The sequence below is a fragment of the Carcharodon carcharias genome, chromosome 22 (genome assembly GCF_017639515.1).
Source record: "Carcharodon carcharias isolate sCarCar2 chromosome 22, sCarCar2.pri, whole genome shotgun sequence".
Classification (NCBI taxonomy): domain Eukaryota; kingdom Metazoa; phylum Chordata; class Chondrichthyes; order Lamniformes; family Lamnidae; genus Carcharodon; species Carcharodon carcharias.
In genome coordinates, this window is record NC_054488.1 from 47,753,646 (window position 1) to 47,779,902 (window position 26,257).

At 43.2% G+C, this 26,257-nt stretch overlaps 1 protein-coding gene across 5 annotated transcripts in view; it reads left to right on the forward strand.

The window, feature by feature from the left end:
- LOC121293600 (zinc transporter ZIP11-like) overlaps positions 1–26,257 on the forward strand; it is a 647,737-nt gene that overhangs the window by 605,253 nt on the left and 16,227 nt on the right. For all 5 annotated transcript variants that reach the window (XM_041216688.1, XM_041216686.1, XM_041216687.1 and 2 more), the window contains one exon: positions 24,472–24,570. In XM_041216688.1, the coding sequence (XP_041072622.1) occupies positions 24,472–24,570 (99 nt within the window). The remainder of the gene's footprint in view (positions 1–24,471; positions 24,571–26,257) is intronic.

The following is a 26,257-nucleotide window of genomic DNA, read 5'->3' on the forward strand; positions in this document are numbered from 1 at the left end:
TTTTATTTTTAGCTTATTTTCAACTTTGTCCACTGTGGTCCAAAGTAGACCTAATGGTGAGTACAATTTATGGGGTGGAATCTGAGTCACGTCCCAGTGGTTAGTTTAAAGTCCCTATCTCTGTAATCTCCTCCTTCCCATCAACCCCCAAGATCTTTGCATTCCTCCAAATGTGGCCTCTTACACATCCCCAATTTTAATCACTCCACCGTAGGCAGCTGCCTAGTGCCTAATCTCTGGAACTCCCTCCCTAAACCTTTCTGCCTCTCAACTACTCTCTCCTTTATGAAGCTTCTGAAAATCTAACTCTTTAACCAACCTTTGGTCACCTTCCCTAATATCTCTTCACATGGCTCTGTGTCAAATTTTGTTCAAAAATGCTCCTGTGAAACACTTTGGGACTTTTTTAACTGTGTTAAAACCGTTACAAAAATGCAAGTTGTGTGGAGGTTGGGAATCAGTCTGGTGACCTTATGTATTGGGCTCTCAAGCAATCAGCATTGATTCCATTTGTTTTCTTATTTGTGGAGTCCATGCCCATTCCACAACTTCCGGTTAGTTTATCACAGAGCCCTCCAGAATTTATGATGGGTTTATCACTCCTCATTTATACCAGCCCATGGGGAAACTCTGAAACATACTCTGAATAGCCAAAGTGGATGAGGATCACTGCATGTTTGACAGGAACTGCATTAATTAAAATTTGCTTGTATTTTCTACTTCCCCTTTAACCATTAAGATGTTACAAGAATCGGGTGGGTGGGGATGGGGAAGCGTGTTCTTTCATCTCTGGATCCTCAATTCAATCCCAGCCGGGTGGGTGGGCTGTCAGGAACTTGACCGAGTTTGGAATCCTTCCTCTCAGTGGCAATGCCGGATCAGACTGCTTCTTGAGGTACAGAAGCCGCCAGATATAACTCCAAGAGGTGGTAGAATTGGAAACACCAGCTGGGAAGAAAAAAGGCAGCAAGTTTTAAACAGGGGATTAAAAGACAGCATCTGGTATGGAAATAGAGGAGGTATTGTTCCATCTTGTTTTCAAATGCGCAAACTATGAGATACGGATACCAAATGTAAAAATATAACGTGTCGCTGAACCAATTCTAACGTGTCTATTGTGCCCACCCCACCCTTAGAATAAATAAACCTGATATTTTGGAGCTACCCCTGATCGCCTGGCCCTTAATTACCATGTCCCTGAAGTCTAAAGTAACAAAGTCCATCTGTGAGGTCCTGGTGAAGCATTATGGAGTCCGGACTTGGAGCCAATGGAAGATGTGTGATGTTGTTTCAAAAGCACTGCTGTTCAGCCATGTCTCACAGTCTGTGAATTCCTTACATTTCATTGAAGTGAGTCACAGCCCCTTCTGATCAGTCTCGTATAAGCAGCTAATAGTACTCCACATGGTTTACATTTATTTTCCTGGATTCCACCATACATAATGTGTGCAGTCACAAAACAATGAACCCTAATAGAGCTGTAACACTGGGCACTTTCCTCATAGGAACTCTTGTAGCTTGCAGTACAAAGCAACCAGTGAAACATTTAACCCTTTTGGAAAGCCATGACGTGCAGTAAAGTACTGTTTTAAAATGATATTTTGTTTTGTACCAATTCCCTTTTCTATGTTCTTTTATAGTCAAGCTCCATTTATACTCTTGCTCCTATTTCTTAAGCTCTTATGATTTTATAGTAATACTGCACTTACAAACCGTAAGATCTGTTGTGATGAGGCACGACATTTATAGGTGTCAACATTCTCAGCTCCAAGCAAGTTTACTGGGACATGGGTCCTATTGTTAGTTGCCTCCTCTGACTCAGTTGATAATATTCTGTACCCCTAAACCAGAAGGTTGTGGAATCAAGCCCCACTGCACATGTGAGCATCAATCTAGGCTGATACTTCAATGCAGTGTCCGGCAGGGATTCAGCTCTAAGTTGGCCTTCTTTAGATGAGACATGGAACTAAGGTCGTGTCTGCCTGCTCATTTGGAAGCTAATTAAAAAAGAAATCCCACAGCCCTTTTGAAAGGGAGCCAGGAGTTATCCTGGTGTCCTCCCCAGTGAATACTGTCAGAAACAGAATTAGTTTGCTGTTTATGGGATCTTGCTGTGCACAAATTACCTGCCCTGTTTATCTACAACATGACAGGGACTGCACTTGTAAAGTGGTCACTTGGTTGTGAAGCATTTTGGGGTGTCTTGATTTATAAATGGGATTTCTGTCTTTACTGTGCTCATGAAAGGAAATATTCTACCTCTGCCTTTCTCATTTGGAACATGATCTGACACCCAAGTAACTCTTGAATCACATCCAACCAGAAACCATTCAAATTGTTCATTTTATTATAGCCTGGGAGGCAATATTTTTCAATTAGTTTTCATGCGTTATACCTACACAGTCATTTTTATTTTAAAATCCACTAAAACCTATTCATAATAGCTTTATATTGTCACCAAGAGATCCTTGCATCTATTTTGGTTTTTTCCCCCTAACTCCATCCCGTATGTTAACACTGTTTGATTCACCATATGTATGTCAGAATAAAATAAACAGTTTTGGCTCTGATGCTTTCTTTTACGGAGTGCTAGTTTGAAGTGTGAATAATGTTGAGCAAACCAGGTCCACACGGTAAACTTTCATAAAATTTATGTTATGTTATATATTTTTAATGAGCTTCGTGAAATGTCCCTCATGAGGAAACTGATTAGGGCATGAAATAAATGATAGCCAAATCATGTGGATATCGTTGCAGGAGTTCCTCAGGGCAAGTGCCCTAGGCTTAACTATCTTCAGCCAATTCATCATAATGACCTTCCTCTCATCTAAGGTCTCAAGTGGGGTTGTTCACTGATGATTGCAGATTGTATAGCTCCATTTCTGATTGCTTAGGTAAGGAGGTGGCTCATAAGCAGCAAGTCCTGGACTACTTCCAGCTTTGGGCCTATAAGTGACAAGTAACATTCTGCCACCCAAGTGTCAGGCAGTGACATCTCCACCTGCCTTTGACATTCAGCATCACCATTGTCTAGACGGCTGCATCATTATCCTGTGGGGGTCACCATTAACCATAATCTTAACTGGACCTGCCAGGTGAATGGTTCACCTCCTGACTCCTCAAAACCCCATTACCATCTACAAGGCACAAATCAGGGAATTGATTAAATATTCTCCACTTACAGGATGGTTACAGCTGGGAGAACACTTAAGAAGCTCACACCATCCAGGGCAAAGCAGCCTGCTTCATTGACACCACAGCCTCAGCCATAAACACTCGCTCCAGCCACAATCACTGCGCTGCGTACATATATTACAAATGTTGCTTTAGCTGATCTCATACCAGGATGTTTCTCATACTTGTCCTGTTGAGGAGTTTGCTACCAAATCAGCAATTGGAGTTCTTTTTATTTTATCCTGCATCTAGGGGAAAGAAGCAGGACAAAATCTTAGCTTTAAAAATTTCTAGGCTTTGGAACTATTTGCAGGTCCCAAACCCAATTAAGAGGCCGCCTCCACATTTGCAGTCCAATTAAGAATGTCAGGCAGGCTCCCGTGGGAGGCCGAATCAGAGAGCCCACAGCTCTGGATGGCCACTCGCCCCATCAGGAAGAGGTGGCCATTGCTGAGGCAGGTAAGGGACCATGAGGGGGCCTCAAAATGGAGGCGCTCTTGGAAGCCCACTGAAAATTTATAGTTAAATAATGCCCACAGCTGTTAGGGCCAGCAGTACGGAGGGGGAAGCCCCTCGCTGGACTGATAGTGCTTGTGAATGTAGCCTTTTCATCCAAATTGGCAAATTGAGAGGAAGCTCTGATGGGCCCTCTGACCTGCCATGAGGTAGGTAGCTGCCGGACTCCAGTCTCAGTGGTCCAGCACTAGGAAAGTGCCCGCAGGTTCTAGAAATGGTTGCTAAGCGGGGCCTTAATTGGTCTTATTGGCTGCCTGTCTCCATGGAGCGGATTGCCGGAGCCCTTGGCAGCCTGCCCCTGGGAATCTCGCCAGGAGGGAAGACAGTGTTAGGAAGTCAACCCAACACAAAACTATCAAAAATTCCCAACCCTTTTTGGTCCGCTCCAAAGCCTCGTCTGTAAGGTTGGTAAGATTCTAGCAGTGACAAACACTTTACTAACAAGCAAGTTGGACAGTATAAAACATCACTACCTCTCATCGTATAACATATCTCTTGGATCCAACCAGTTCACTGAGCAGCATTCACATCACTTCCCACATACTTGAGCATTGCTGAAAAAAGAGATATGCCGAAGCTTTTTCGTCTTACACTCATCAGGATACTTATCAAGAATACTAATATAAGGGGAAAACAACAATTTATGCCCTATGAGAAGAGAGTGCTGATTGGTTGGTAAGTGGATTCTCCCCAGTCAAAGTCCACTTGCCAACCAATCAACATTCTCTTCTCATAAAGTGTAAATTGTTGTTTTCCCCTTACGTTAATATTCTTGCGAAGTGTCCTGAGAAGTGCAAGACAAGAAGCTTCAACATGTCTCTTTTATCAGCAATACTCGAGGTCTGTACTACCAAATGACTATTCCCACATACTACTTGTTTTCAATAATGTCAACCGTTAAAAAATAGAATTGGAGAAATATGTGGAAACAGATATCTTCAACAGTTACAAAATGCCTCAAATAAAACTTTTCAAAAAATGTAACTTACAAAAGTAACCAGTATTAAATATAATCTCCATGGTTGTGTTTGAACACGAAAATGATATGTAGCTGATTGACTGCTACTCTTTCATCTGTGTTAAAGACTCACAAACACTGTAGTTATGAATAAGTTATGTTGGTCTTTTGCACCAGTGCCTGGAGTTCACAGGCAAGAGCTCCTGTTAACTTTATGGAAGATAAGGAATCTGCGCATCACTGGAGAGATTTTAATAAACTCTGGCAGCAGAAATCGTGTCAATCATCAGGCTACTGAAGAAAGAACTTGCATTTCTATAGTGCCTGTCGCATTCTGCAGATGCTCCCAAGTGCCTCATGGCTAATGGAATACTTTCTGATGTGTAAGCACTATTGTAATGTAGGGGAATGCAATGGCTAATTTGTGCACAGCAAGATCCCACAAACAGCAATGTTAAATGACAAGGTAATCTGCTTTTATGACGCTAGTTGGGAATTAAATATTCATCTCAACACTGGGGGAACTCGCCTAGACTAGCCACAGGCAATCCTTCATGTCTACCTGAGTGAACAGACGGGGCTTCAGTTTGATATCTCAGATTAAATGTAGAGGTCATTTCTGCTGCTTCTGATTCCAGCCAATATTGTCCTGTTGAAACTGTCTTTATGGCATACATCTATTGCTCATTATTTAGACAGCATTGCTGGCCATATTTCCAGAATAACGGAATTTTCAGAGGACCATAGGGAAAACTTTCCACTCAAGACATACGCTAGTGTTCATGCAAGCACCTGGTGTTGTGGGCTTGGTTGGAGCAGGGTTAGGTGGTGGGAAGGGCAAAGTCTGAAACTTTGTGTGCAAGTTATTGCCCTGAAAGCAGACCAGGAGCATGTAGCCTAGTATTTTCCAGCCAGGCTAAGCTGGAAGATATGCATTTCCCATTCAGAGTACATGGTGACCAGGCTGCCCTCCCCTACTTTGGTCGGTTTGACATGGGCACATATGGCGTTTTTCAAGGCGACTTTGGCAATGGTACGGTGTTCATATAGTGCGATTTTTTTTTTTTTGCCCTTTTGAACTAAGTTTTATGCTGATTTAATGTATTGCTTGAAGTGAAGCTCCTACCATTATAGGGTTCTGTGACAAAGGAGACCTTTTTCAGAGAGCAGCTCATTGTGTTGTACTTGAAGTTTGAAGGTTCTGACGAAAGGTCATTGACCTGAAATGTTAACTTTGTTTCTCTTTCAATACGTAGCTAGTTTTGGATATAATACAGTTTGGGATGTGACACCTATCACTCACTTGTGATAGTTTATGCATCTGTAATCCACCTATGGTCATCTGTGAAGTTAACATATTTATTACCTTGCTAATGACTGCAGTAAGCAATGAAATTCTCATTCCTGTCCAGGAGTACAGCTTGCTCGTTAATTATCTCGCTAGCCAACATCCCATTATCTCCCAATAGTTCACTGCACAATAACATTCATACTTCAGAAATTACTCTTTTTTTTCACAGACCTGCCACTCATTTCGTTGGAAATTACAGTTTTCATTTAGCTTATTTTATGATGTACAAATCCTGTTGCACTCTCCAAACAGTTCACTCGGGTTCCAGTGTCGGGACGCGAGGCAGAGACATTTACCACATCCTGTTTCCTGGGGCTATAGAAAAGGTCCTGGAACTCCAGAAAGTTAACAACATTGTCATGTTTTTGGACCAAGTGCAGAAAGGCTGACTACAAACCAACAGCGAGTGAATCATCACAAATTGTTGTAAAATAAAAGCAAAATACTGCAGGTGCTAGAAATCAGAAATAAAAATGTCCTGCTCTGAAGAAGAGTCATACGGACTCGAAACGTTAACTCTGTTTCTCTCTCCACAGGTGCTACCAGACCTGCTGAGTTTTTCCAGCATTGTCTGTTTTTATCACAAATTATTGCACAGCCAGAGGATTGGAAACAGCATTCTGCGTCCAATCTTCTCCAGTTAATCCACACGCCTCCTCTTTGGAAACACGCAGGAGATTTTGGAATTAAATTTTTTTTTAGCACTGTTGATCCAAGGTCTCTCAGCCACCACAGTCTGTTTTGAAAGACACCCATTCAGGAGATTTGAAAAACTGAGCCAGCATAAATGTGATTGGTTTCTGTAAATTTGGCTACAGCCAGAAACAGATGAACTGGCCATTTATCACATGGCTGTGGGTATAATCTTGTTGCGTGCAAATTAGCCAGCACATTTCTCCGTGAAACAAACTTCAGAATCATTTATGTGAGATGTTTTGGAGAGATATGATGATATGTCATATAAGCAAAGGCTTCTTTCTCCTCTGCAGCTGAAGAATGGTTTTCTAAGACTCAATCCAACAGCTCCACGATGTAGACTACAAAATTTGCCTCCAACAACTCTGTGGATGTAAAACAGCAGAAGAATCAGCTAATCCCTTAGATAAGGAGGTAGCTCATGACCACAAGCAGCAAGACCTGGACTACTTGCAGTACAAAATCTTCATCTAAAATTGTTGGCCTGTGTGTCCCATTGGTAGGGGCTAGGCCATTAAATCAGAGTTAATTTGGAGAAATTGAAGGCCAATTGCTGTGGGAGGAGCCCTACTGAAAAAGTACTTGAGTTAGTGAAACTAAAACCACTCAATCTCACACCCTGAAGTGACTCAACTTAGTCTTTTATCAGATCCGTGTGGTGAATTGCTTGAGGCTGATCGCTCCAGCTCCATCCAAAATCTTTTCCTATTGAATGTTCATTGGGAATGCTGAGATGTAGGAGATCTTTCCCATTTTGCTGTTTGTTCAGAACGACAGAGTTGTATGGGATTAATTTATGGAGCTTGTTTGTTTGGTACATTTTCACACTCTTTCCTCCCTGGGAGAATGATGTGGAGCGCTGGAACCTGCTTTGGGCCACTTGAACATTCCTTCCATAGCCAACAAGTGCTGGAGTGGGACTTGAATCTGGGGCCTTCCGGATCAGAGGCAGGAGCACTAACAACTGGGCCACTCTGGTTCCTTACTCATGGTATTAATTGGCTGGACTTGGTGGAATAAAGGTGTAACAATAAGGTGATGAAAAATGAGAATACAGGGGAAATACTATTTTTTGGAACAAATAAAACATCGATTAATAAGGTGAGGGGTGCTTACTTATGAATTGGTAGAATGTAGAGAGTAGTGTACTTTTGGTCCATGATATCCTGCTGCCCATAAAGTAAGAGAATTAAGCTGTGAAATTATAGCTACTGTCATGGTTTTATTAAAATGCTACTTGGAGCAATTGCATGAAATTTGGTAACTGAGAATTTCAGCGGTAATTTGAAGCATTGCGAATGGTGTTTTAGAAACCATGCGATGGATACAAGCAGACTAACCTACTTTGAATTTATCTTGTTCATACTTCTTTACTTTTGATTGTCAATCAAATGTTAATGCAGAGTGAACTGAATCAAAAGTATACTGCTTATGGTAGTTTCCACTGCTGATGACCTAACAAAAAGATCACAGAATCACATTTGTCTTCTGACTTCACCACAAGTCCAACTTTCACCGCATGGTGAATGATAGCACTTGCACCAAATGTGTCCTCTGCAAATTTTCAAGTTACTTCTCAGCTAAGAATATGCCTTCAGTGCAGATGGGTATGTTGGAGGACTGCAGCTCAGCTCAGTAATGGTTTCCTCAGGGCCGCTGGTCACAACTGCTAGCTTTCTTTTTCTTCAGAGGAGCTGAGGAACTTTGTCACAAATGTCTTAATAATAAGTTCCAATAAAGTGGGAGAGGGGAGGAAATAATAAATGGACTCCTGTTTCACAGTCTGCACAAAACTTTTTTGTTTTTCTTTTTAGAAAAAAGATGTGAGTTTCTTCATGACACTGAGTCTTGTGTAGGAGGGAACTTTAGCCACGTTACTGTATCATTTGCATACATCTTCAGTGCTAATCTGTCCAGTGATGAAAACAGTCTTTATATAGGACACAAGTAAGGCATCATTGTATTCCAGTTGTACTTGCGCCAGAAAGAGACCCAGTCAAGTCCTGTTACTCAACTAACAAGAAAAGAACTTGCATTAAATGAACAGTGCAGCACTGTGTATAATAAGTTTGAGTTGCTGATGTTTTATGAGCACACTGCCAAGGAATGTTATTTTAAAACACGCTTCCTTCTCCCCAATGTCCTTCCGTTGTGGGAATAAAGATGAAATTACGAACAACCTGAGAATCATTATAAGGGAAATGATGTAAGCAATAGCTGCCCAGCTGTACTTTCCCAGGGAGCTGCTAAAGTTAAGTCCAGTCCTTTGTGATTGTGTTTCTAGAGGAGATCAGTTGTTGGACTTGACTGGCAGTGTCAATGAGCCGTGAGAGTCTGTGTCTACAAGAAATGGACTGGACAGCTTACAACTCTTAACTCAGGAAAAGTCATGTAAAGTGGGAGTTGGTAGAATAATTGCTTTCAAGCAGCCTTTACATTTTTGGATTGAGTTGGTTGCCAGCGCTACAAACACAAGGAATGCATTTTCCAACATTTTTATTCCATTGTGATTTCTTATTTATGTAAATAGCCAGCATTTACAATGTAACCAGAGGGCCAATGTGACGTGATCTGAATTTAAGTGATTTAGATCCATTGAGGGAAAAATATTAATTCCCATGATCTGAGTTCAAATTCTGATTGATTTGAATTTAGAAAAATATTACTTCCTCTTGCTTTTCCTGCTGGAAGCTTCATGGCCTCATTGGAACTCTCTTGAAGTTGCCATAGCTTAAAGATCTGTTGCAAGTACCCCTGCCAAGCCCTGTGCATGACATTAAAAGTGATGATAGGCTTGAGCTCAAGGCAAAAGTCTGATCATCAACCTTCTTTCCCCCACCCATTCTTAGATACTGACAAGAAGAAGCAGCGAGGCTCATCAGATTGAAGGAGGAAGGCCATTGCAGGCAAAGGTGAAGTAGCAGTCACAATCAGTGTTACTGATCAGATCACAACGTTAACTCTGTTTCTCTCCACCGATGTTGCCTGACTTGCTGAGCATTTCTAGTATTTTTAGTGTTTATTTCAGATTCCCAGCATTGGCAGTAATTTGCTTTCCCACCATTTTAAGAATTTCCCTAGTGAGCCATTCGGGTAATGTGGGTTATGGAGAAGGTCCATGTGCCTGAATGGTTCATTAATGATAATGACAAAGGATGTTTTGGGCCAAGCCATCCAACCTCATATCAAAATCGCCACTAGCTACACAATTAGCTTTGGATAACCGCTGGGATCAGGCCACCCAAGTACTTCCTATCTGTGTGAACTAAGGTCTTGGGTGCATAAAGCTAATTCGGAACTGGAGGCAGCAGAAGTTCACTTTTCATTTGAGATTGAGTAGTTGTTTTCTCTACCCACTTCCAGAACTTAGCTGTAATTGAAGGCGAAGGTAATTATGAGTAATTTTAATGGTAAATACTCAGCCATAGGTCATCTGAAAAATGGGTTTATTTTTCAACTTGGTGTCTTGCTTTTGAATTCACAGAGCTCTGTAGATTTTCCATATAGTACAGTCAATTGAGGAGCAGAAATACTGGTTAGTGACAGAGGAAGCATCATTTTGGAGCAGGTCATTCAAAAATATTATTGATGCTGTGAATTTGTGATGGGTCTTCATAAAGCAGACTATGAGAAGTCTGTTTATTTTCTATTTGTATTGAGTCCTTACTATTGCATGGAACTTTTGGGTAGGCTGGCCCTTTTCATCAATTGTGTTCACCTGCAAAAGATTCTGAATTGCCTTTAACATGATTTCAGTTACAATGCACCATGAGGATGTAAAAAAGAAAGGCAATAATTGTTTTCATAAGATACCTTATCAAACATCTCTGAGTACTTTACTTGCAGCTAATTAGTCTGAATTGAAGGGTTTGTTGCCATTCAAACAAATGTGGCAGCGATATTGCAGACAACATGATGCTACTATCAGAATGGGGTATTTATCCTGCTCCCAAAAAGTGCATTTGGATCAGGTAAGAATTTGAGAAATAGGAACAGGAGTAGCCATATGGCTACTTGACCTGTTCCACCATTCAATAATATCATGGCTGATCTTATCTCAGCTCCACTTTCCCACCCTTTCCCCAGATTTCTTGATCCCCCTAGTATTCAAAAATCTGTCAATCTCAGTCTTGAATATACTGAAACGCTGAGCATCCGCAGCCCTCTGGGGTAGAGAATTCCAGAGATGCACAACCCTCTGGCTGAAGAAACTCTTCCCCATTTCAGCCCTTGCTGGCCATCCCTCTACCCCGAGACCACAAACCCTAGTTTTAGCACTTTCGACCAGGAAAAAAAAAAACGGCCTGTCTGTATTTAATCGTTTTCTCCCAGTTTCATCTACAATAGCACTGCACACATTTTTTTCTATGGTGTTTCTGTTATGTCTCGCGGGACAGAAGGCTGCCAAATTCTGTTATCTCTATCCGACTGTGTCTGAATGAGGGCACAACAAAATAAATTTTATGCAAAAGAATGTCATAGGCTTCTGCACTCGGATTTGCTCAGCCAGCAGAAGGTGTAGCTCAGGGGCAAGCTGCGCCCAGACAGAATCGGTGCTGCTAATTCCAGAGTTGTTACTTTGGGATGTCTGTCTCGTGGAAACAGGTTAACTTTTGTTCAAGGAAGGCACGCAGATAGGCAGGCTCCATCCTAAATGGGCGTGCACGCCATGTGCAGACAGAATAGGACCTGGTAGTTTTGCCCCATCTCAGATAGCCTGCCGAGGCTCACTCACGGAGAATGGTACCTAGGCTAAGGCATTAGAGAGAAACCATACTCCAGCAAGCTGTGAATGTATTAGCAAGGTGAAAAAAAATGGCCAGAAATATAATAGTTTGAAAACTCATCTTGGGTCCGAACTGATTTTGGTAAGTTCAGTTCGTGGATGCGGTGGCATAGTGGTTTTGTCACTGGACCAGTAATCTGGAAACCTAGGGATAATGCTCTGGGAACCAGGGTTCAAATCCCATCATGGCAGATGGTGGAATTTGAATCCAATTAAAATATGGAATCAAATTTAATTTGTTAAAGAACCATGGGCCATGATTTATATCCTATTTGTGTGGCAGACTCCCACTTCCAATCTTCAAATTTCGCCATTTGTGAATTAGGTTAATTCACCATCGATATTCTTTGAGAAAAGCAAAATTCAAACAACAGTTACATTACAAGTTTTGATTTCATTATCTGGGGCAAATGTTCAGTAGAAATCAACCACATAGAAAATGGAAGCTTGGAATTTGTCAGTTTCCCTTTTCCTGGCCTTCAATGCTTCTTTCTCACTGAAGGGTTACACAAAAATTAGACTGGGGCAGCTGTGATGGCTTAGCAGGTAAATGTATCACCTGATACCAGAGCAGGAATATCGCAAATCTAATTCTAGGCCACACTGAGTTAGTTGGTATCACCTGGGATAGCAACATGCATCAGAATTGGCGTCAGTGTCTGAAGCTAAGATGGGAAAAATTAGCCAAGGAGCCCAGTGTTGATTGCTATCCAGTCACCCCTACTGAAAGGACATTTTTATGCATATCAATGCCTAGAATTTCAATAGGGGTTTCCCTTTAAACACAGAGGCCCCTTCCCATTTTTCAACAGAGTTTGTGCCAAAGTTATGGGGAAATTGGGAGAGCTCAGCGGAAGTTCTCTGCGAAGACATTTCACGTTGACTGTTGATTAGCCAGAGACACTTGTTTAGCCAGTGACACTTGTTAACCAGGCTGAAGGTAAAATTGCCCACCGGAGTAGATACTGGAGGGTGTTCAGCATTGATGGAGCTGTAGCCAGCATGAGTCAGTGCCTTCAAGTGAATATTTGTGGGTGGGGGCGATGGAAGCATAAGAAAGGATGTGCCTTTGCTTCTTTGTGGTCTTGAGATGCTTATGCACCAGCCTGTATTATCAAGACTACTCTTTGCTTCACAAGTGTTACAATCACCCAAGGTAAAAGCCAAAACGTCCCATTTCTACTTTAAAAAGAGTTACTTAAGGTAGTTATTTCTGTACGTATATATTCACGAATGTCATTATGTATAGGTTTGTGTCGGTCATTTATTTAGGAGTTAGCAATTTTCCGTTTTTCCTTTGTTCACAGCCTTTTTGACAGCTGAGAGGAAGGGTGCAGATGACTCCTTGACGCTAGACAGAAAATACATGTGCAGGTCCACAGTCATTTTCCCATTATTTTTCCATGAGTGCATCAAACAAGCAGCTTCAGAGAAAATTGTAGAAATGGCCTTCTAACCATACAGCATGGGCAGAATTTTACATCCCATGGGTGGGTGGTGCCCAACCCAATTGGGCATAATGTCACACGCAATGATGTCGGGTGAGTGCCCCCATGTCATCGTGCACTCGCGCGATATTTCGGCCAGCGGGCGCGAGTGGGTGCCAGAGCCACACCCGCCATTCATTAAGAGGCTAATTAAGGCCATTAAAAAGCCAATTGATGGCGATTTTTCGCGCCCGTGCGATTTCACACTCGTCGCACAGGCAAAATGGGCAGGTGGCCAGCTGGCAATTTCAAAAACCCCATCTTTGGGCAGGATAAAAAGGGTCAGCAGCATTGCCAGTGTGAGTAGTGAGGAGTTTGGTAGATACTTTGCTGCTGGTGATTTATTGGTACTTGGCAGCTTCATCTCTGTTCGGGGCTTCATTGTTAGCATTTCCAGGCTTCATTTCAGGTCTCCTTGGTATCTCCAAGGACCCCAGAGAATTCAGACCGTGTGGACCCTTCCATGTATCAGACAGCCTTCTGTTACCCTGGTAATGGGGATTTTGGTCTCCGCTGATGGCACCTCCTCTGAGGAGGAAGAGAGGGGCAGATTCGAGAGCAGGGCAGGTGTCCCTATGCAGCTTCCAGGGGAGGGACCTGTGGGAGGAGAGGAGCAGGCACAAGGGGGGCAGGGCCAGCTGGCAGTCCAAAGCAGTAGGGGCTGAAGAAGACGCCACTATCCTGCTGCCAGGGTTTACAGGCAGCGATGCAGCTGCCTCAATATGTCCAAGGTGCAATGCTGAAGGAGGATCCGCCTCTCAAGGGAGACAGTGACCTTCATCTGTCAGATGATTGAGCCTGAGATCAGCTCCAACTGTGTGGGTGGATACCACATGCCAGCGGCTCTGAGGGTCACAGTGGCCCTCAGCTTCTATGCCTCCAGCTCTTTCCAGGAGTCACTGGGGGATCTGTGTGGAGTCTCCCAATCAGCTGTCCACAGTTCAGGTGGGTATTGACTTTCGTTCATTCCTGTACGGACGAGGTCAGTCAGGCACAGTGAGCCTGAGGCTTCGCAGCGATTACTGGGAGCTCCCGCATCCAGAGTGCAATAGACAGCACATATGTGGCCATCAAGGCGCCAGTGGGTCAGCTGGGTACTTCCATCAACAGGAAGGGATTCCACTTCATGAACGTGCAGATAGTGTGTGATCACAGGTTATTGATTTTACAAGTCTGTGCAAGACACCCAGGCAGCTCCCACGCCACCTACATCCTGAGACACCCCCAGGTGCCGAGGCTCTTCAGTGCTCCAGCCCGACCGGATGGGTGGCTGCTGGGTGACAAGGACTATCCCTTGAAAAGGTCGTTTATGTCATCTCTCCGCCACCCAAGAACAGAGGCAGAGCAGCGGTATAACAAGAGCTATGCCTCCATAAGGACGATAGAGAGAACCATAGGTCTTCTGAAGACTCAGTTCCAATGCCTAGATAGTTCAAGGGGAGCACTTCAACCCCCCCCCCCGCCATGAGTGGGTGTCACTGATAGTGGTCACATGCTGCGTTGCCTGCAATCTGGCACTGGCAAGAGGAGACCCACTGGAGGAAGAGGATGTTGAAGCAGATGAACAGGTCACAGAGGATGAATCCAGTAGTGAGTCAGAAGAGGAGCACGATAAGGAGAACACTGAGGGCGTGGAGACAGATCTCTGTAGCCTCCAGGAAGGCAGGAAGGCATGGATGCCTCGATCCAACACTTCTTCAGCTAGGCCGCTAAATAAGCACTACCACCTCACGCCAGGGCTGCCGCCTCCATCCCAGATGTTTGGAATGGCCCTTTCCTTTGATCCCAAAGTCCACTCAGTGCCTGTGCAATAAAGTTTCCAGCCATCCACGTCCAGCATTACATACTGACTTACCCTGCACCACATTAAATAAAGAAATGTGATGCATAGTCAGGCCATTACGACAAAAGAAAATTTATCTCATGTTCACAGTCAAAACAAATTAACAGAACCTTCTCTGGTCTTCAACCCCAGAACAGTTAAAATAAACAAAACATTGCAGATCAGTCCACTCTCTACCTGCAGCACTATTGCAGCCTGGCCAATCCTGCCTGAGGAACACCTCGCAGGGCGCATCCGAGTCGTGGCCCTCGAGCCGCAAAGCACTGAGTCCAAGCAGCCAGGGCTCACCCCCTTGGCCAGCTCAGACGTCATTGACAGTTGGCACTCAGATTCTAACACCCCTGAGCTCCACGGGGGGATGGCCAGCCCTTAACCCTTCAACACACTGATCCATGCCAACACAGTACTCACCCTTGCTGACCGCAGCAGGTCATTGAACCTCTTGTGGCACGGGACCCAGGTGCAGTGCACCACAACATGGCTGCTGACCAGCACTGCCACCTCCTCCCAGCCTTTTTCCATAAGGTGCATTGACCTCCTCCTTCCATCCCTGGGAACAAGGGTGTCCCTCCTGGCAGCCACCTCCTCCAGGAGGACCGCGAGGCACTCTTCAGAAAAAAAGGGGGCTGAGTGCCCACCCGACCTGCCCTCCCACCTGGCATCTGCAGCCGCATTTGTATCCATAACTTTTACTCTTCCTGCTGACAACACCGAAGACCTTTTCCTCACTGGCAGCCTTCCAGGGCCTAACTGTGCCTGTTTTAAACCGGCTGCCAGGTTGCCATTGGACCCGGCGGCCAATAGGCCCCTGTCCCCGCTCGCCCCTTCCCAACCACTGGGGAGCCGCCATTCTCGCTCAGCGGGCTTTAATTGGCCCACCAGCATGAAATCGTGGCCAGGGGCCGATTGTAGGTGGCGGGCCGTTTCCCGCCCGCTCTTGGGCCTGCTAACCGCGCCCGCCAAACTCAAAATTCTGCCCCATGAGGTGAAGTATTGGGCAAGTTGGACCTCAGTCTTGGAAAGTCCATTTTATTAACATAGACACTCACTCTAGAACGATACGTGCTTGAAACTTGGAAAGTACTTTGCGCTTGATGTCCGATTATGTTTCCCTTCAACAGGAAGTTCCAACTAGATCTGCCTTGCATGTGTACTCGAGACTGATTTGCAGATGTTGAGGCGCTTCCTAGCCATGAACAGATAGACTTTTGTGCTCAGGAGCTCCAGTTTCCCGTTATTAGATCTTGCAGTGGCTGCTTCTTCCCCTCACAGCATGATCTAACAGCTCACAAATTGCGTAGCATCATGTTTATATTGTATATAGGAACCATCTGGGCAAAACAGGTCCACCAGATTTTAAACCAAATAGTTTCTTAAAAAGCACAGTGGAGGATTTGAAACTTGGCAGTGGACTATGGCACTTGGAGCACTCCACAGTGCGGTGAAATCCATGTTCTATTACTGACTTTCCCCTGTTTCCCTGAAGCAGTCTGGTGTATTACGTTAAAGTGGATTATTCAGAAAAAAAGACCTGATTTACATTTATAGTAATTAGATGAGAATATCTCTGAGAGCTCAGCAGCCTCGTCTTCCCAATATGAGGTGATTTGCAGTATTAAACAGTACAGTCTTACCAGATTTTGAACCTTGTATGCTCAGTGGATGGTTGGCAGCAGTGTGAGTAATGAGATGTTAGATGAACAATGAACAGATTACCACTGCAATAGTAAGAACCGGTCATTAATCACATTGTGCATATGGTGTCCAGAAACTTTTTTTTAAAAAATGATTTTAAAACCTTGCGAACAGATATTTTGTAAGGCCATTATATGTCTTTCATACACCACACTTGGGGGAGAGTAGATCGGGCTAATGGCAGCAACTGGGATGGATGTGCATTTTACAGCTCCAATTAATTTATTCTGAATCTCTAAGCAGTTCGATGTACTTGGACTGATAATGTTACTATCTATGCCTGGCTGTGAACAGGATATTCCTATTAGCGTATATCTACCTCTGGTTTTCACTTTGTTTTCCTGGGGACGGATGTGATATGTCCTGATAGTTCCCAGTTGGCCGATGTCCTGATGGGTGCTTCATCTACACATTTATTGTGGGCAGATCCAAGCTCTCATCGTGAAGTGAAGGGGTGGGATGCAGCTTCTGCCAGGTAGGAGTGACAATTGTGCAGTCGACTGATGATGAGGGGGGAAGGGACATAAAGGCCCCTGTGGTCTACGGGTCAAACAGGTAGAATTTCTGTTACCAGTTATTGGTCTTTGTGATCTTGCAATCCATTATCTCAATTGGTTGGAAGCAGGAGGTGACTAGAACCTTTGTAAGGAATCTGCCTTTTCTGTCCCAGGTTCATAGAACCATAGAAACAGTATGGTGCAGAAAGAAGCCATTCAGCCCATTGTGTCTGCGCTGGCCAAAAAGAGAAAAAGGAAACTAGCCACTCATTTTATCCCATTTTCCGGCACCTGGTCAATAGCCTTGCAGGTTACAGCACTTCAGATGCAGATCCAGGTACGTTTTAAATGAGTTGAGCCTTTCAGCCTCAACCACCAACTTAGGCAGTGAATTCCAGTCACCTACCACCCTCTGGGTGAAAATGTTTTTCCTCATGTCCCCTCTAATTCTTGTACCAATCACCTTAAATCTATGCCTCCTGGTGATTGACCCTTAAGTTCGGGGAAACAAGTCTTTCCTGTCTACCCCATCTAGGCCTCTAATAATTTTGTACACCTCAATTAGGTCACCCCTTAGCATTCTGTTCTCCTCATAGCTGCAATTTTCAAGCCCTGGCAACATTCTTGTAAATCTCCTCTGCACTCTCTCCAGAACAATTATGTCCTTCCTGTAATGTAGTGACCAGAACTGTACACTGAATTCCAGCTGTGGCCTAACCAGCATTTTATACAGTTCCATCATTTTATACAGTTCCATTATTATGTCCTTGCATTTGTATTCAGTACCTCACCCAATAAAGGAAAGCATTCCATATGCTTTCTTTACCACCTTATCCACCTGTCCTGTCACCTTCAGGAACCTGTGGACATGCACTCCCAAGGTTTCTCACTTCCACAACCCCTCTCAGTAACTTCCCGTTTATTGAGTATTCCCTTGCTTTGTTTGCCCTCACCAAATGCATTACCTCACACTTTTCCGTCTTGAATTCCATTAGCCACCCTCCACCCACTCAACCAAATCATTGGTATCATTCTGGAGTTGACAGCTCTCCTCTTCACTATCAACTACAAAGCTAATTTTTGTGTCATCTGCAAATTTCCCAATCATGCCTCCCGCATTTAAGTCTAAGTCATTAATATATACAACAAACAGCAAGGGCCCCAACACAGAGCCCTGTGGAACACCACTGGAAACCATTTTCCAATGTAAAAATTATCCAATCACCATTACCTTCCAGCAAACATCTGGCAAGAAGGCTTTTACCTGAGTTATGCCACATTTGATATCTGATTTTGATCCTATATACAAGCATACTAAATCCAAAATACGCTAGCTGTCTGCTACTAACCCACTAGGTTCTTTCTCTTGTCACCGCTTCCCCCCTCCCTCCCCTGCACCACTCCCACCACAAGCCCCACTATCAAGTTGCATCTGTCACTCTTCCAGCTGTTGCCTGAGAAAATGTGTCAGGTTCACTCACAAACGATGAAGCCCTGTGACCTTGAAAAAATGGTCACCCCAAAAAGATCATAGGGGTACTGCCTCATTTTAACTTAATTATCAGCACTTTTCTTCTGTGGGTCTGTAGCTGGGTTTGAGAATGCCTAAACTCATGTTAAACGAAGCTTTCAAAGTTGGCAAAGAGGGACTTTCACCTCATTAGGTTGGATTGAAATTAAACCAGGATTCCAGAGGTGAAAGGGTAATGCAATAATTCATTGCAGCAGCCAATCTCCAACATAGCTGTACCATAACGATCTTTCAAATTCATCTCACAATGATTCAGAAATTCCCTCTCTGATTTAATACAAAAACCTCTAAAACGAATGAAAATTGCCCCAGAAGTCTTTTTGTTCTTTGTTCTTTACTCAGACACTGATTTTTCAATATCTTGTACACCAATCTCACCTTCTCAGTACACATCATTCACTGGAGCTGAGAAGACAGGCCAGCAACAGCTAGCTGCAGTGAAAGCTGACGAATGTCCTTGCAAATGATGGGGTAGGGCACATTTGAGACCCTATAATGGGAAAGCGTGTGTACAGGCCCTTTTAAGTTATGGTAAGAGTGCATTCAAGCACCTGCTGGTTTGAGGAGAATACAATGCATCCAAATCCCTGCCAGTATAATGAGTGTTCTTGTTCAATTTTGCATTGGACTCGGGAAACGTGACAAGATTCTGATTGAGGAGATCAGAATTGCAAACCTGCTGACTCAGTATGCATCACAAGGGGCTTCTTGGCCAGAATGAAAGAGAATTTACCTGAACCAAGACTGCACCGTCCAAAATGACAGAGAAGAAAAAGGTGTTTCCTGATTTCATTTCCTTTGTTAGTCATTGGAACTCAGCTGAGGCAGTGTGAGTGTACGACATACTAAATGTCACATATGCATCTAGTTGCTGTTTCTGCAGCATTGTACTGGGTCATCTGAGATAACTGAGCAGCTGGTGAAATACAGACAGAGGTTGAGTCAGTGCATTTGGTAATTTATTAGAATCTAGCGATTTAAGTGAAGTTCTGCAATGTAAAGCCAGTTTAAACCAGCATTATGGCAATCCAATTAAAATTCAACTCCCCTCCCCTCCCATAGTGCCTAAATATACTGTGTCCAAGCTGTCACCTTATGATTCAATGGGCTCTCAGTCCTTTATTCCAATGTGCATTTGGACATAACAGTGATATCGTAGGCGTGAACCTGTGGGCTGTGCAACTTATTTCTTGTCATTTTTGGCTAACTGTGTGTAGTCTGTGTTTATATTCAAATGATTCTCAATGTGTGAACCAGGACAGTTAACAGGTTGTGGAGGGCATCCCAGCTCAGCTTGATCCTTTCCTTATCCAAACATCCATACTTCCCTAAGGGGTCACTGGCTATAAGTAAGGCAAGGGAACTCTGCCTGATTTCATTGTTATCTTATCTAGGATACCAGGACCAATAGTTGTAGTCCCACCTTTGCTCAGTAAAGATCAGTTAATACTGTAAATGGTCAGACATTGAACCTGGTCCCTTTGTGATCGATGTGCTTGAATGCACCACTTGGTGATGCATTATTTATTGAGCCATTGAGAGAGCCTAATGACTACTGTGGTTACGCTAACAATTGAGGCAGCTTAGCACCATTCTGGTGGTTAAGCTACCTTTCATCAGTCAGGTGAAGCTGTTAATAAACGTGGTTAATGCAAGACAAAAACTGTGAGAGTAATGAATGGACTGTACATTAAAACAGGCTGTTGCCAGAAAATAAGTTTAAAATTGATATTGACAACTCTACTAACTGTAAAATTTAAAGCACAAAATGTTGAATAGGACAGCTTCCCTTTTTATATGGGACCACACAGACTGTGTTGAGAAAAGCACACACACAAAAAAATTTGTACTGCTCAATCTACCACGGTCCTTTCAAAGAAAAAAACTCCCCGACAGCGTGTTGGAAGCCCCCAATTCAGCGTTCCTAAATACGTCCCAGAAGAACCAGTCATTAGAATAATTTACTTTAAATGCTATAGGTCACCTCTTTGATTCAGCCAACTGACAAAGCTTGAACTGAGTGTGTCAAAGAAGATGTTGTATCCTTATTTTAGTTCTGAGCTATTGAAATGTATGCAGAGGTGCATGTGTGCTCTGGAGAAATGTACGGGTGCCTCGAAATGTGAGACACAGAGTTCACTGGGAAACAGGACAAAGACTAATGGAAACATGTTACTTTTAATACAGTACAGAGTTCTGGTGTCCAAAAACTTGGCAGCACAGGAATGATAATCAAAGTGCCAGTAGGTGTTGGCTCAGCTTACACAATAAGAAGAATGCATGCAGGCTGCAGCAGCCTTTCCGTGACTAGCTCCAATTTATCTGTTTCATTCTGGGGCAGGATCTTGAAGCTGAGCCAGCAGGCAAAGCAAGCCAAAGAACGCAAAGCAAAGCAGCTTTTCATTACTTGAAATCATCTGCAGCTCATGCCATATGCGCAGCTTATTGCCCTCAAGAGCTCAGCTACAAAGGACTGTTTGGAGTGCCCTTATGTTGTCAGAACCAATGATTTGTTTTCAAAAACCTATAACTGTCCTCACCAGTTTAGGTTCCACTCAGTTTTAATGCTCTTGCGTGCATGGTGATTGGATATTTGTTTTGAACTATAAAGCCAAGATATCTGGTTGGATAATTCCCCGGCCCAACCCCACCTCCTCCTCCCCACCCCCCCAGCACCCACCACCATTCCAATGCCATTTCTATCATGTGGTAGAAAGAAAAGACCTGCATTTACATGGTGCCTTTCCTGATTTCAGGATGTCCCTCAGCACTTTACAGCCAATTAAGTATTTTTGAAGTGTAGTGACGGTAATAATGTAGAAACCGCGACAGCTAATATGTTTGCAGCAAAGTCCCGCAAGGAGTGATAATAACCTGATGAACCATTTTTAGTTTTTAGCTTAGTCATAAATGTTTGACCAGGACATGGGCAGAACTCTCCGGCTGTTCTTTGAAGTAGTGTCACTACTTTTGCACTACCCGATAGCCTCAGGTTAACTTAACATGTGAAGGGTGGACTTAGTTGGGAAGCGGCCAAAGTCATCGAATGTTGGACACAGGCTTGCGACTACATTTTGGGCGGCGTGGGGAGGCACAAAGCAAAGACCTTAGGTGATTCGCCCAAGGCAAGAGGAAGAGAGAGGTCAAGAGCAGGTCCCTCTCAGGATACTAAAGTAAAGCTTGTTTATGTGAGCTTAAGCGATGATTGCCAGGAGACTGGTCAACTGCATTGAGGATTAACCCAAGCCAAAATCCCATATGGTTTCCCATCTGCCACTATCCACTTTCTGGCAGAACTCTGTGTAGCGATCAGAAGCAGAGATTCTGTCGATTTTTGCGTTCCCTAACCGAGCAGACCCCTGTCATCCCCCCAGCTGGGAAGAACAACAATGGAAATGGTCCAAGTCTTCAGCGCGATGATAGTTCCTGACTCTGGAAAAACTCAAGGTGAAGGGAGAAGTTATTTGAAATTATTCTGTCTGCTCTAGACACATCTTTATAAAAACACCCCTTGATGAGCAAGGGAAAAATAAATGAGCTTCATGACAAAGGGCCCACATATAACCTCCCACTGTTGATGTTACTCAGCACTGTCACAGGGGGTGGGGGCAGGGTTGGAACAAAGCCATGGAATTTTCCACTGAGTCGTAGCTTACCATTATTTATCCTGAGAGGCCACATGTTTTAATGGATTTGACGGGTAACTTCATTTGGCACTGTTCAGACTGAACTTTTATCAAACAGACCATCGTGTATGGACTGAATCATGCAACAGTGGTGGAATATTACTGGGCCGTCTTGTCAGTATATTAAAATGCTCCCATTTATTTTCCCCTGGTTACCACCCTTTGCACTTAGTGGGTAAGTATATACCTGCTTCCAGGATTCTGCCTATCATGCTGTGTAACTGCTTATGAGATGTATAAAGATGGCCTTCATTTCTCTTTATTTCACAAGACACAGTCACGTGAAGAAGGCTTACAGCCCCATTTGATCTCAGCCTTCCAGGATACCTACACTACACGACTCTTGTCTCATCACAGCTTCTAGTTGTCTCTTCAACAAGTGTGGCGTGAAGAAATACCTTTCCCAAAACCTGGCTGAGACTGGGAGGACAGTATGTGCAAACCTACAAGTATATACCTGTCTCATGCCCATCCATGGCACCCAGCTACTCTTTAATAGAAGCTTAATTTTGTTTTTTAATTGCTACATTTATAATGTAGTATATAGGTATGTTATACACATAGTGTAATAAATAGGTATGTTATACAGAGCAACAGTGGAGTGCCTCTTTTATTAGGCCTTTAGCTCCTATAAGCAGTACTATGTATTTTGACTGCAACTCAGTTTTACCCATGCATAGAAAATTTTGTTTCCAACTAAATAAAGCAGTTTCGTGATGTTGAAAAACAGCAAATATTTGCTCTTAAACTACTTCCGACCATCATTTATTTCAGCTTCAGGAGCTACATTTGCTGTGCTTTGATGAATTGATATCAGTTTTTAAAAAGTTTAATTTTTGCTTTAATTTTCCTGTTTTGTGGGTTTATTCAAGAGCAGTATGGTTCCTAAAGCATATTCTGTCCCCTCAATGTTTGCGTCGTTTTTCCTTTCAACGTGTGTGGAAAGGTGACACAGGATGTGAACTTCAGCGGCTATTAAACAATAGGAAGAATGTTGTCGGGAGGGTTGAGTTCTCAAAAGGTTATAGGATAGCAGAATATCAAAACAACAAAAAGCATTGAATGAGACCAGTCTCCAGGTCTGGTGCACAATTGATCCCTGGCACTCTTTTAAAATGTAATGTTCTGCAAGTGATAAACTGTGATGCGTAGAAATTCCAGGTACATTCATCCCCTGTGTATCACTAAATGTACCTGAAAATTCAAATTGTGAGCGATAATGCTGTCAGTGTTTTATGATAGTTTCCTGATCAGGTACTAGGTGAGTTGCTCATTCAGAGAGCCGGTGCAGACACAATGGGCCAAATGGCCTCCTGCCACACTGTAACAATTCTGTGATTGGATTATCATTGAGCTTCATGGTTATGTAGGCTGGCAACTTTTATTCAAAAGGTATTCTGAAGTAATATCTCTCAGATCAACACATAGGTTTATAACAATGAAAGAGTATAAAATATAATGCACACGCAAACTTCACACTGGAAAAATACTTTTGCTGATAAGCACAAGTGAAGTATCAGGTCTGTGATTGGATTTGTTTACATGCCACAGTTCCAAAGTTGCATATTCATCATTCTGTTTGAAGTAATTCTGTGCATGTGGAATAACATAATGAAGACTGTACAGTTAACCCTGCCTTAAATGCCAGCTATAGGCAATTAATCACCTGTCCCAAGACTGAACAGCTCAAGCACTTGTCCACAAAAGGTGATCATGATGAATTTGGCAGTAAGCCATACCTATTGCTTTCGTCACTGGGAATTCCAATTCAGAAATGTCAGCCACACCTTGACTGGCCACAAAAATGTTAAGTCCCTGCTTCCTAGATGGCATTTCTGAGAGAGCTGTCTCACAAGGGTTTCTTATGAATCTTAGTAGCCGACTGCTCCTTTTAGATGCAGGTAACAGCCACTAATTAGAAATGTATTTTTCAAGCAAAGTCAAATTCCATAGACTACAGTGTTCATTCCTGGAGTGAGGAGCACCTTGTAACACATAAATAATTCTCTCATTTCTGGATTATGAGTGCTTCGCTTCCTAACATAAACAATAAAAGCTCAAGGAGAAATTCAAGATCCCATCTCATGACCACTTATCATTAGAGACCGGTAGAGGAGAAGCAGCAATAAAGATTACCATTTTCCTTTGAATCCCATTACTCACTGCAAAATGCGCAAATTTTACCTCAGGTTATTGAGTTGGCATCACCTGTGCATCATTTAATTAAATCATTTTTATTCCTTGTTAATAGGAACTTAGCAATCGGAATTGGACTGCAAAATTTCCCAGAAGGTCTTGCTGTCAGTTTGCCATTGCGAGGCGCAGGACTGTCCACGTGGAAAGCATTCTGGTGAGTGAAAGCTAAGTAGCTGGAGCTGATGTACTTCACCAAGTTTATCAGATCAGAATTAACCCATTTAAAAATCTGAATGTGAATTTTAAATGGAAGTCTTGATGGCGCCCTGCTGCAAAACGTGCTCAAATAATGGCAGAATACTTACCTGTCTCATTTAAGAGGCCAGTTACCTCTCCACGTCATCCAGCTAGGGGGCTACACTCACTCAGTTCCATCCTTACTAACTAATCATAGCCAGAGAATCACCTGCAGTGACTTCTCTTCCCACTCCTGCACCACCCTTACCTCTAGTGCCCCCAAGAATCTATCCTTGAAGCCTCCTATTTCCCATCTACATGCTGCCCTTGGTGATATCATCCGAAAACACAGCATTCACATGTGCAATGATGACACCCGGCTCAACCTCACCACCACCAGTCTTGACCACTCCACTGCCTCTAAGTTATTAGGATGCATGCCTGACATCCAGTAATCAGAGCAAATAAATAAGAATTATACAGAAAGTGACATTTATTCAGGGATTTTTGGAACCAAATGGTCTACTTGAGGCAACTGCAGGCTTCTGACAGGCTTTGCTTTTTGGATTGAGCAGTTTCGCGGACAGGGGAACTCAAAGGTGCATTCCAAAAGAGAGGTTGACAGAAATGGAGAATACGTTACAAAGGGCTGGAGGTGTGCATGCAAAGACTGATTTTACAATTGGGTGCTATCTGGTTACCTTGTCCTCCAGCCGCACATGCCAAGCAACCAGAGGCAGCGTGAACCAGATCCAGGAGGGTGTGTATGGTATGGCCAGTGTGCAAAGCTCCCCATCAGGTGCACATATTTGCAAAATTAGTTCTTGTATTGTCTGAATAAACGTAGAAAAGATAAACCTTCTTCCAGGTTCACTGCGGCATACAAGTTCCCTGAAAGGGTTACCATTCTCCAGCGGTGTACTGTAAAAGGATCCAGGCCAGTGTATGAAAGATGACAATGCAACATTACATACATTGCATTGGGAGACTTCACAGCAGAGATCATTGCCACAAGAAACTAAGAAGTCACAAGCCCCCTGATTGGCTGTTCTTTGTCTTATCTTATTGGCAGTTAACTTTTTGTCTCCTTCCCAACCAAATCAGTCTTTATTTGGGAGATAAAACATTTTGTTTTCAGCACAGCCTGCTTTGATCACATACCAACATGTCGTCACATATGAGTGGTTTGTACAGAAACAGAAAGCAGGTTTCTCTGCAGATACTTAGTGTTATCTGCAGATCCTGAGCTTCCTGATAATTCCTATCAGGCACGGCTTCTCACAGTCTTGTGGATACTGAACAACATGAGAGGTCTGGTCTGGGCAACGAGCACATGTACACACTTGTGCCTGGAATAACTTTTCTCTGATTTAATCCCAGTGCTTTTATTGGGGGCAAGATTTAGTTTGTGAAGGTAGAGGTAGAATTTCCCTCTGGTATTCCTAGGGGTGACAACTAAATCCTTTTTCTTCAGAAATGTTCCAGCCAGTAAAATATATCCCATCCAGTAAAATATATCCCTGTTTCTGTCTTCTGTTTGTTGGTAATTGGCAGATCTCGATGGTTGTTCCTAACCCACACTATCCCTAATACCCTTGAGCTTTCTGAGCTTCACAGGTCTCGTATCTCTCTCTGTATCAATCAATCAAAACATTTATTCTTAA